This window comes from Topomyia yanbarensis, chromosome 3 (assembly GCF_030247195.1).
Source record: "Topomyia yanbarensis strain Yona2022 chromosome 3, ASM3024719v1, whole genome shotgun sequence".
NCBI lineage: Eukaryota > Metazoa > Arthropoda > Insecta > Diptera > Culicidae > Topomyia > Topomyia yanbarensis.
This window is the reverse complement of record NC_080672.1, coordinates 174,461,014-174,474,180: the sequence shown is the minus strand read 5'-3', so window position 1 is coordinate 174,474,180 and position 13,167 is coordinate 174,461,014. Positions and strand designations below refer to the sequence as shown.

The 13,167-nt window shown below is 35.6% G+C and overlaps 1 protein-coding gene across 3 annotated transcripts in view; it reads left to right on the top strand.

Annotated features, from left to right (window-relative positions):
* LOC131686769 (LIM/homeobox protein Lhx5) overlaps window positions 1–13,167 on the top strand; it is a 158,627-nt gene that overhangs the window by 19,879 nt on the left and 125,581 nt on the right. For all 3 annotated transcript variants that reach the window (XM_058970752.1, XM_058970751.1, XM_058970753.1), the window contains one exon: window positions 11,913–12,108. In XM_058970752.1, the coding sequence (XP_058826735.1) occupies window positions 11,913–12,108 (196 nt within the window). The remainder of the gene's footprint in view (window positions 1–11,912; window positions 12,109–13,167) is intronic.

Here is a 13,167-nt window from a genome sequence, read left to right as displayed (position 1 = left end):
GAATTATGAATCGTTTTCGATATCAATTTGGTAAACACGTGATCAAACGTGATCACCCTAGTGAGAAATGTTGGTGTTTACCAAATTTTCCTCCTTAGGGTGAAATATAGCATAATGCTACATAACTTTTTTTCGCGTACTTCCATTCAAATTTACTATAATTTTCTACCAAATTAGGTCCTAATATTTTTCAGTCAAGACTATTTTGTAGCTTTTTTGAAACTGTTGTTGCCAAACACCACATAGTTTGACTCCCGTTCACTTCAATTGAAGTTTTTGCCATTGGCTCTTTGGAAAAATATTAGAGGAACATATATTAAATGCTAGAACTTTCAAACTAGCATTTAGAAAATTACACTTCATTCATTTTTAAAGGGAGCAATCTTAGTTTTTAAATGATAATACATCTGTTTCTTGAAGAATGCGGAAGATAGAGTTTTGGGATATTTTGTCCGTAAAACCCCCTATTTTTAAAAATCCTTTCTGCTGTATGCTACAAATCATACATTTTTGCAGTTTTTCTAATGTTCAATAATTCTGTGCCGGTTGAGACCGGACTCCTGATTAGATGTAATGTATAGGCAATTTTTTTTCGTCAAATATGGCGTCGTTCTTATTAATGAAATACAATATGTTTTTATTTCACTGTATTGGAATATATGCGCTACTATATAGAAGTACTGGTATTTCGACATTAATTTTTTTTTTTTGTGAAATTCCGTTAAGAATGAAAGGTGGTTTACTACGTAACGTACTACGTAAATGCGAAAATCATCCATTTCATTTTCATATGTCAAAAACATTGAAAATATGAAAATTTAGAGAAAAAAATATGCAACTTCATTTCTTATTACATTTTTATTCCACATTTTTCAATTAACTGAAGGGTTGCTAAAATAAAAGTTTTCCTATTACTGCAGTAGAACGTTTTTGAATGTATAATGTTTGCCTTAAAATGTATGGAATTTTATTAATAGAAAATGCATAAGTTGATTTTTTCATAAACATTACATTCTGAGGAGTCTCTAAAAGTTAAATTTCGTGTGAATAAGAATAACATTTAATTATATATGGTTACACAAATGTACAATTTTTCAACACCATTTTTAAAAATATCAAAATTTTACCGCATTTTCCGCATTACCGCGCGGTGCGGTGCGGTAAATAAAGTGCGGTTGCGGTAAGCGGTGCGGTTTTATTATTTTTTTGCGGTTGCGGTGCGGACAATCCATTTACCGCCCACATCCGCACCGCGACGAACCCTAGTATCAGGTAGGGCAGTGTGACCTCGAAATGATCAAAAAGTTAGATGTAATGGGTATTAATTACAATAACTAAATCAATAGAGAAGTAGAAATTACGATGAAATATGCACCACATACGTGATAGGGTAATTGAAGAGGTCTATGGAAAAAAAATGTTTCAAGCATTTTTTTTATCAATTTTAATTTATTTTGGTAACTTGGTGAACTATGTTTGATTTTGGAAGCTGCACATTTTCCCATATGTTCATAATTTGGTTCACAGGTTCGGCCCCTACCACTTCATCAGACACTTCACAGAGTACAAATTGATTACCTTCAATGCAGCTCCCGTGGGTACAACTCTCACAGGGACGGCGGATAATTTATTACCCATTTTGAACTTTAGAACAAACCTCTAATTTGGGATCTGCCTAGCATGCGTCTCGCGCACACAATGCTGGCATCTGAAATCCTTGATGTACCATGATTTTTTTGCACAAACGCACCGCGAATGATTTTATGAGATTGTAATGCAATCATGTGAATTGCGAAAATCCTATAAATCTCTAGCAATAAACCCCTCAATGCTTATCTTACTACCTACTTAAAGCGTGATACTGGCCCTGGACCCCTACACAAAGAAGTAGATATTCTTTCTATTGCGGAAAAAGGCGATTCATTCCAAACTTAAAACTTCTGTAATCGAATCAATTTAGCATTAGAACTTACATTCGTACTGTATAATGCAACAAGGAAAAACGTTCCCGGTTGCAGAAAAAATATTGTTTATTCAACTAATCGTTTAGGGACGAGGAATACTCATATACTAATGGATTTTTTTTGAGTTTTGGAATTTTAGTTGATCTATTGGTCTTCAATCGTGATCACCGCAAACCTCTTAAATATAAAAGGTGTTCGGGGAAAAAGCCATAACTACGTCAATTATCAATATATTTTTATAAACTTATGCCTGTTTTTTTACTGAAAAATGTACTACCAAAATACTATGAGTTTGATGTAATGAAATCATGGCTTTATGCCTTCACTTAAATTCAAACTTTCTTGACATTTTTCGCACAAAAAGGTATGTAACCCCTTAAGTGCCGTATCAAAGCTATTTGAGCTGGTTGTTTTAGATCCTATATTATTTCTCTGCAAACACTATATTGCAACAACACGGTTTTATGCCTAAACGATCGACAACGACCAACCTGCTCTCGTTCACAACACATGGCCTGCGTTAAGCCAGACCGAGCTGAGCGCCATAATTTTTTTCTGGTATTTTTCATGTTAAAATGCATTTTTAGGTAACTTATCTTTAGCGTGGCAAATTAAAGACCACTCATTTGCTTTCGTTTGATATTTGTGTTCCCAAAAATAATTAGATGAGGCTGTTGCTGGTGCTATGTTGGATGCGATAGCGATTTTAGAGCATGTTTCTCCAAATGGCGCTTGGTCCTCTTTGGCTTAACACAGGCCATATGTACTCGATGGATTCACCGACGGATTGCAAACCGATGCTCAAATCAACCATGGTATCGCAATAGCGAAGCTGGATAAATTCGGTATTCATGGATAACTCCTGCGCTGGTTTCGTTCCTATCTCGATGGAAGGCAATTCCAAATCAGTATTAAGGACTGTCTACCTGTACCATTCTTCATTCACTATATCCGGCATCCCACAAGGAAGCCATATCTGTCCAGTAATATTTCTTCTCTACTTTAACGACGTCAATATCAAATTGTAAGGACCCCGCCTTTCTTTCGCCGACGACATGAAAATTTTTCAACAAATACGGGATAAAACCGATACCGAGCTTCTTCAGAGGGAACTAAGCAGCTTTAGCACGTGGTGTGATCTAAACAGAATGGTTTTAAACCCGAGCAAATGCTCAATCGTTACGTACACGCGGAAACGCCAACCGACTCAGTTTAACTACCATTTCTTCGGATCGAGTATTCCAAGACACTCGCGTCAAGGGTGGTGGAGTCATCATGGATTCAGCATCACATACACCGTGGATAAGGCATGAAGTCAGCTTGGGTTCATTTTCCGAATAGCGAAAAATTTTAGAGACGTATACTGTTTAAAATCACTCTATTGTAATGTTCTGCTGTTCGGAATCCGTACTACCAGAAAGGTGTTGATTGAATCGAGGCGGTCCAACGCCGGTTCATACGCTTGGTAAAACAGATTTTAGCTGCAGAGCTACAAAAACCGTTGTCAGTTAATACAGCTCGATACTCTAGGCATCCGGAGGGACTGCTCTTGAGTCCTGTTCATCTCGGACTTACTGTCTGCCACGGTGGATTGCTCTACAATCCTCGGACGTGTGGATCTTCCCGCGTTGGAGCTTTACGCAATAACTCTCTTCTATGTGTTCCGCTCAGGCGAACCAACTATGGTCGCCAGAGCGCTGTTACCGGACTCCAGCGTATTTTTACCAGCGTGGCGACGGCCTTTGACTTCAACCGGACGAGGAATTCGATTAAAGCTAAAATATTATCTATTCTGAAATGTAATTAGTATAAAAAAGTACCATTGGGGTCAAGGCACAGAGGTGTATTCTTATCAAAATGCTGGCCAAAAGCATTAATATAATTTGTTCCACGAAAAAAGATGGGTAATGAATGTAAACCAGTGTAATGAGATTTGCCAAGTAGTTTTCATATGGAATTATATTGTAATTATGTTTATATGCATCTTAAAGTGCAGTTGTAACTTTATGTAACAGAGTCCAAATGATTCGAAAGCGTTGTTCCTAGAAAAGGAGACCGCTTTGCTGTGCGTAATTCTATTTTGTTCAAAACGCTTTATCTCTTACAATATCTGGACTAAAACGCTCAAATTTTGCACAGATATTCTTTGAATGTGAACTAATCGATTAAATAAACGGATTCTTAAATCGTGTAAATAAGTGGTATTAAACTAAATAATACATCGTTTTGTAAAATGCCTATTAAACGCAAAATGGCAGAAAGTGGCAGCAATTTTACTTTTGATTCTCTTACCGGAGCACTGATTTATCAAATAATATTTAAATTTGAGGTGAGAAATGGTGAGAACATAAATAATTATCATTGGATAATACCGAAATATTTGGGTAATATTGTACAACATATTCAGCTCGATTATAACTGTCATATTCATTGAAATATGCGGTTAATTTCGATTTTCGAATATACATACCAATGGATTTAGCGGATACTTTACGACTATGCGATAGATAAAACTGGTTCTTAGATACATTAAAGTAAATGGCTTGATTTTTTTGACAAGAATTCAAAGCTTTTATTTTATTATAATTCTGACGGCTCATGCTGGCTGTAAATGAAATACATAAATCAAACAAGTCTTCCCAATTGTGTATTAACTATCTAGGAAACCAGTTATGTTGCTATTGCACGAATTTACAATTGCATATCAATTTTAGTTGTTTTAAAATAGGTTGTATAAGGAAAAAAGCGAAAAATGCAAATTTTCAATAAAATTTCCTTTGATTTACTTCAAACCATTTTCCGGTACATTAATATTTCTTGGATCGGCTTCAAATTTTATGGGTGTTTTTTTAGGTCGCAAGGAATTTTTTTCAGTCCGCCGCTCTTCGAGATCGTGTGATGTTACAAAACTGGCCACTCTAGTACACATTTGAAAACAACGGGACTTCAGTTTACCATGGAGTGTGCATCAGCTATTAGCTATTTCTAGACTAACATGTGAAAAAGGCATAAGTGCAAATGAGAGCCTCTCTGTGTTTACGCTTCTACGAAGGGTAAAGATGCGAAATAATGTGTATTTTTCCTGAAATTCTATTCGGCAGAGGAATAAGGAGTGAAACAAGTTTGTCTACAAAAAACTACAAAAATCTTCTTCTTCCACGCGAAGTTATCAAGGTACGTGTAATCGACGTTTTGGGATTTGACCAAATTTGGATAAATTGTTCATTTAGGGCCAATATATAAAAACCCAAATTTTTGTGTTAATTGAATCACCCCACGGGCCATGGGAGCACAGCCCGTTTCGACAAATTGCCAAAACCCTTGAATTTTTAAAATTCTAATGCTATCGTATTCCTCAGACATTTTTACATAAAACATTTATAATCTCAATATAATTTGAGTGGATCCTGAGATACTCGAATTTTAAAATGAAAAATCGCGATTTCCCATATAAAATCACAAGCGGGCTAAAATAAAAAATTACCTTGAGTATTCTGAGTTCACATATAATTTATCGTGAAGTAGACGAGAAATGATGAAACTACGTTTTTGGTTTGCTTCTATCTGATCAGGGTCGATTTTTATGACCGTTTGAAGATTTTCTTAATTTTATCCAATAAAAATTGATTTTTAAATGAGAAAATGCGAGTTTTTCCCTTCAAAACGGTGTATGTCAGGATGCGCTCAAATTATATTGAAATTATAAGTGTTTTTTTTATGTGAAAATGTTTTAGAAACAAAATTTAAAAAATTTAAATATATGAAGAGAAAAATTAACTTTTAATATTTAACTGTCAAAATCGCATAGTTGGCAGCACTGCCGCCAAAAGTAATATTTTTCTAGACTCCTTGAAAATTTTTCTTCAAGGGCCATCTCGCGGTTTGATTTGAGAATAAATAGACCCGGAAATATTATCAAAAGAAAATCAAGGGTTTTGGCAATTTGTCAAAACGGGGGGTGCTCCCATGGCTCGTGGGGTGATTCAATTAACTCAAAATTCTGGGCTTTATGTATTGGCCCTAGGTGAACGATTCCTCCAAATTTGGTGCAAATGCGTGAAGATCAATTCCAAGCAGCGTTGCCAACATTTTTCTCAGAAAGACTGGAACCTTTCTAGAAAAAAAACTGGATGCTCGGAAATGAAACCTAATTTATCCTTGTTAACGATTTAATGAGCGTAGTTTTAAGTAAACGCATATATTCTATACCTTTAACTGAACAACCGACAATGTTTGATATTGTCTAAATTAAAAAAAAAAACAATATTAAAACATTCGAATTTGATTGTAATTGTTATAGTTACATTCGAATTTTATTGTTTGGAAGATTTCAATCTACACATGTGCAAAATTCTAAATTTGAAATCATTTTCGTAAATTCGAGGATGCGCTTAAACCGTTCTTACGATAATGAATAAAATTTTAGCGCAAGAGAAATCAGCCAGCAAAACGTCGGCCTACCTCTATAGAAACTAGTTGAGTATTCATCAAAATATTTGACACAATGTACAGCCTTTATGATTGAGTAAAATTCATTTGAAATTGAATAAATATATACATTCCCGAACCGTTTTGCTCATAAGTGGGTATAAGAAGAGTTCAGGTGAGTGTTACGTTGGATTAAAAGCTTTTTCTGGGGTACTCACCATCTTCCCATCGCTCGCTTGAAAGTTGGATAAATCAAGTTACAATCCTGTGAAAAAACTAAACAAATATTAAAAAAACTGGATAAAACTGGCTCAAATTTCAAAAAAAAACCGGAAGATTTCCCGGATTGTCTGTTTGACTGGATGTTGTAAAAATAACTGGAAGAATCCAGTTTAAACTGGGTGCCAAATCGCTGATTCCAGGTTTGCATCTCTTTTTGATCATTTCGCACGGAATGACTCAGAATTAATGTTGATTCAGACTTCAGTCCTTTTATAGTGGTTTCTAGCAAAAAGGCTTCTTCCGCTACTCTTAAACCGATGCCAATAATGTCGGCATCGTACACGAAGTCAAATTACGTAATGATATTTGCTTTTTTCACATCGGATCTTCATACTGTGTATTTGCGTGCTGTGATGTTCAACAAATCAGAGAGTGCATGACTTTTTTTATTTTAAACTAGCTAGTACCCATCGCGCGTTGCTGCGACTTTCAAAGAAATAGCAGGAAATAACAATTTGTTCCGAAGCGCCATCTGGCGGGCAGATAATCCCCACCAATAGCACACAAATACGCTCCATAACAGATGCCTACTATGTATAAATATATAGATAGGATAATTTCAGGAGAGATGCCGCACTCTGTATATCTCGTATATGGGGTCACTTTTATACGGTACTATGATATTGTAAGTTTGTTTTTCGAAGAATTACAACACTGGAGATGTAAAATAATCCTTATTAATAACTTACGAAAATTTTATTAATGATTATGTGCTTCCAGTTGCATTGAGAGTGCCGAAAATTTTTCAGCACCGCATTAAAATTTAGTTTTTTTTTAAATTGTTCGATTTCTTTTTGGTAAATCATGTATCGGTTGAATAGCTGAATTTTTTAAAAGGCATTCTGATCATGAGCACGGTCATCCATAATTTCAGAGGAAAATATCGTCGTGCGGCATCTCTCCCCTACAATTGGGAGAGATGCCGCATCAAAATTGCGGGTGAGATGCCGCACTTGGTGGAGGAGGATGCGAGCTAAAATGTATTTTTTTCACCTAGGAATGTCATTAAATGATCATTTGCATCCGGTATAGATTCTTAATAAGGTAAACATCCACAAACTAACGGGCCTAACACAGTGATGTACAGGATTATGAGTCTATTTATCTATATATTTAAACGGGCGATATGTATCTAAGTATTAGTTACTTTGGTTTAAGTTCACTAATTTTCGTGAACTCATTAATTTAGAGTGATGTCAATATTGCGATAAAAACGAAAATTTCAACGAATTGATGCTTTTTCAAAACGAATGTTTCAAGAACAAACCTAAGTTATATAAATTCATTGTTGGGAAAAACAGCCAAACACTGCTTTTAAGGAACCGCTACATTCATATATATATATATATATATATATATATATATATATATATATATATATATATATATATATATATATATATATATATATATATATATATATATATATATATATATATATATATATATATATATATATATATATATATATATATATATATATATATATATATATATATATATATGTATATATATATATATATATATATATATATATATATATATATATATATATATATATATATATATATATATATATATATATATATATATATATATATATATATATATATATATATATATATATATATATATATATATATATATATATATATATATATATATATAGATAAATTGTACCCTCAATTAAGTTACTCCAACTTAACCGTTACACAAGGTTGCGAAAGAAAAACATTTTTAAAAAGTTAAATTAAAAAATGTTTCTAGAAATGGTAGTACCCCCTTAAGAAAAGTGATTTATATGTGTAATCATATTTCATGAAACTCAGTTGAAGACACTTAATCACAAACCATCAACGAGAGCTAAAAATACTTTTGTTCACCATTTTTCAGTTTGTGACCACGGTGCAGCGTCTCACCTGCACATGCGGCATCTCTCCCGCAATGACCTTTTATTGTGGAATGTTCGTAGAAATTGGATGATTTTCTTTTTCATGACAAAAACCATTTCACAGTATTTTAGAAACTTGTCGCAATTAATAAAAATGATTTCATCAATTATTGAATGGTTTACCTTAATGCAGCATCGATTTTAAGAAATGTGCGGCGTCTCTCCTCAAATTACCCTATTAGAATAAAATGCTCGAAAAATAATGAAAATTATTGCTGTCCCGTTAAGCTAACCAAACATAAAATTCGTGTATTTTTGTTTCTGTTAACATTAGGGAAATAATTTGAAAAAAAATATCTCGAATAAATAGATGATAGGCTGCTAAATTTGAAGATTTCTTACCGCATGTTTTTAAACAATGTCGTACAGCCTACTGTTGGTAGCTAGAATCTCGCCTTTACGTTTACGATTGAGTCAGTGTGTAGAGCCCATAGTAAAACCGTGAAAATAACCGTAAATTTTTAATAGCCCATGTAAAGGCGTCCTTTTGAGGTTGAACGAAGCTGTGTAGGGCAAACGAATAACTTTTTCAGTAGTCTCCAGTTGCTCCGACATTCGCTGTATGTACGTTTTCTTTATTCCCCAACAATAAACCACTCATACCATGTTATGGTTCCCATTCTGGTCGTACCTTATTGTGGTAGCTCTGATCTTCACCCGACCCGTTGTCGCCGGTTGCCAAGGACTAGTGAAGATTTATCGCTTTCAAGATGGCTCTCTTGTGCGAGAGAGGGCTGCAAACCAAGAAGGAAATTCTTATCGGGGAAGAGGAAATGTTTCCATCTAGACACGCGAAGAAGGCAATGGCGATGTCACGCCGCACTTGAGAAGAAGCTGATGTATATGGTATACCATGCTGTGGACCAGGAAAATTCGTCTCTCGGGTTGCTACGTTACTGCACCGGTTGCTCAGACCTCACTGGAATCATGCGCACTAGGACGATCGATTTGTCTGCACACATTCCCTTTAAAAACGTTAAATTTAATTTTCAATCGATTTCCCTCACAAATATACGATTGTCGAATTGTACGCTTACCTAGCTCTTCCAATTTTCACAGACGATTGAAGAAAAATTCTGCTCAGTACGAATCTGGATCTTCAACCGTGAGAACAATATTTACATTAAATTAGCGGTTCATTCAAAACCCCACGTCGCTTGTAAAACGAACGAATACCCCACTGCGGGGACCATAACAAGTTACCAGGCGTCACCATCAACAGAGTGACGGCGGATAGGAATCGTACCAGTGATCTCATTAAGCTTAAAGTTTTCACGCCGAATGCAAATTTTATAGCGCCTAAACAGGGGGGTGCCGTAATTAATATCGATGTGTTTCTTCGTGCAGCTTGATATGTACAAGCTGGGAACACATTATTTATGAATACATTTTCAGTTTCATTTTGTGTGTTTTTGTTTTTACGATGGCGTTGATGGTTGTAACATAGATGAAAAAGGAAACTTTCCGACGGCGTGTTGAATTGCTTGGGTTCTAGCTGCCAACCCAAATTAGCTTGCTGTCACAGCGAATGTATTAATTATTAGCCTCGAATAGTTCCAGGATATACTAAGAGATTGTAAAATTCGGTTCTAAAGTACTGCCAAATATTTAAAACTCATGACTCAATATCTATCAGCCATGTCGACGTAAAGAGCTATCAAATTTTATTGGCAAGCGGAGTATGCTCTACGATTTCATATGCAATCATTTGTTAAATAGTTAGTATCAAAAAATCCCATCCAGCTGCAGCTTTTCATTGAAACAAGAGGGTTTGATGCACCCTAAGAGCAGCATGATGCGCAAGAAGTGTCGGATAGCTAATCCGCAAAGCATAACAGATACCTATCAAAACATGCCTACTTCGATATCCGCTGTCATCGGTAGGATCAACGGCGTTTTTTTGTAGTAGGTATCCGATTGTGGCTTACAACCTAACCTTGAAATTGATACGGGTTTCTAAAATAGCGGAACGCATCTCAATTTGCCCAACTGGTGTTGCTGTTTGTTTTTTTTTGCTGGATTTAGAAATTTCATGCGGCAGTTAACGAATAACACATATCGTCCGTTTGTATGAGACTAATGTGGAGGCCTTGGAAAATTTATATACCCTATTTTAATCATAATATAACATTGAGAAAAAGGTGTCAAAACAAAAATGATATTGGAGTTAAAATCAATTCTTTTGGAAGAAACGATATTAGCAGCACCTAAAGGCTAAATCCACTATTGCAAGAGCGTAATGATTAGGTACTTTCTGTTCAGTCCAAAACCGATTCTAACAGTACTGTTGTCATCAAATTTTGAAATTTCTGTTTTTTCCATCTTTCGATTTCCATCTTTCGACAGGGACATTTAATTTGCATTTGATATAAACGATTTTTTCGTTCGACTTGAGTGCTCTTATTTTAGTTGGAAAAATAGATTTTTTGTTCACTTCGCAACTTAAAAAATCTGAGCTAATTATAAATATTGAAAGTCCAAAACAGAGTTGCAGTTCTCTTTGTATTTGTATATTTCTTCTAACACATGTGAAAGTATTTATTATTATATACACATATGAGCAACCGAAAATAAAAGTCACAAGGACAGAACATGCTTCGTAAAACTCATTTCAAATATATTAGAAAAAAGAAATCGGAAATAAACATCAAGCATAAAAATAGGACAGAGTTCATTCAGCATAAGAATCGCTTAAAAAGTTCTGATCCGGAAAGCTCGGAAACCTCCAGTATAAAAATCTGTTAAAATGAAAAAAAAAATCGTTCGCAGGAGTATCCGTATATATCGTGACGTTAAACATGAAAAGTCGGCCTGAAAATACTCGTTTGTAAAAATGAGATATATTAAAATGAGATAGATTTTTATACTGAAGGTTTTTATCCGACTCTTACAAAGGAAAGTCCCAGTCCGATTTTTATACTTGAAGTGTTTATATCCGGTTTTTATATTCTAATATATTTGAAACGGGTTTTACGAAACAAGGGTTGTCGGTTAAAACTTTCAAGCTGTCGCGGAAATATTACAGTTTTTCCCATTGATTGTTTTAATAATTAAACAAAAAAAATGGTTTACCTCTACATACATATGAACTGCTGTGTGGCCCTACTCCACCTTAATGATTGTTTGCCGCTCACAGCTATACACTCATTCGTAAATACGGTAGCTACTAAAAGTTAACACCCTGATTGATAGTTCATTTTTCAGCATGTCTCAATGTCTTATTCATCTCATGTGTATAGCTCAACTTATTTTTCTGTTCTTCTTTTATCCGTCTCGGATAATTACAGGTCGAGGCGAGCCGCCATCCGGGGTTGCGGACCCGTGCGCCGGATGTAACAAGCCAATCCTAGACAAATTCCTGCTGAACGTGCTGGAGCGGGGCTGGCATGCGGCGTGTGTTCGATGTTGTGAGTGTCACCAGCCCCTGTCCGATAAGTGCTTCAGTCGAGAATCGAAGCTCTACTGTAGGAATGACTTTTTTAGGTAAGCAGCCGTTAATATTTCTTCATCTTGGTCTGGACGATCAGACATCAATATAAAAAAGTGAAACAACTCATTCAGAAGCTCGTTTGCCGATAGCGACGATTTACATACAATATGTACTTATCCGGTAGTGGTGGCTGAGAAATAAATGGGCTTAAAGATTATAATTATCGGCATTCGGAATCGTGCATTCATCTTCTCCAGCGCGTTGGAAGTTGTGAACGCCTCGAACCGTAAAAGTGTGCTCGCGCAAGACCAAAAATGCAAGACATCGGCGCAAACATGAGCTGGGAAGATCTGAATGATGAGATTGATCCTATACGGTAATTTATATTCTGCTCCACCGCGCTAGTCTGCTCTTATTCAGAACGGTTGCGTTGTCGAGAGGGAACATCTCGCCCAGACAGAAAAATGGGTGTGTTACCAGGCGAGCCCAGAATGATATACCGCGGAGGTTGGCATTTTCCCGATCGCGCAGTAGAGCTTTGCCAAAGTCAGGCAAAGTTTTCAGAATATGAATGCACGATAAATCACGCGATAGTTTACCCACACGTTTCGAGGATTTTGAATGAATCTTAACTGCGCCTGGTTCGTAGCCGTATCCTCCAGTCGTAATATGTAATTATTTCGTTAAGATTATCGCATGAATTTCCTTTCCCATGGATGTGTAACAATTGATGAGACATTGGTGAAGGGTAGCCTGAAAATTGAGTTCAATTTTTCCAATTTAGGGTCCCCGAAGAGTAAAGAAAACTCGATTCTTCAGGTAGTCAATGTATATGATTGACGGAGGCTTCTTAGCTTGGTTTTCCTGTGATTTGTATTTTGCTTTTCGAGGATCGATTATTGAATACAGCTATTCATATAAATCCACATTGGAGATGATGTCGTGACTTGCCAATACACCCAAAACGAATCATCGGGAGCGTAAGTGAATCTGTTTTTTTCGCTTTTGAACTCTGAGCAAAAAGCTCCAAAAGGATTCGTTGGTGTTCAACCTACCAACCTCATACTTGTGCAACACAATATTGAACCTCAATGACGATACTCATACATACA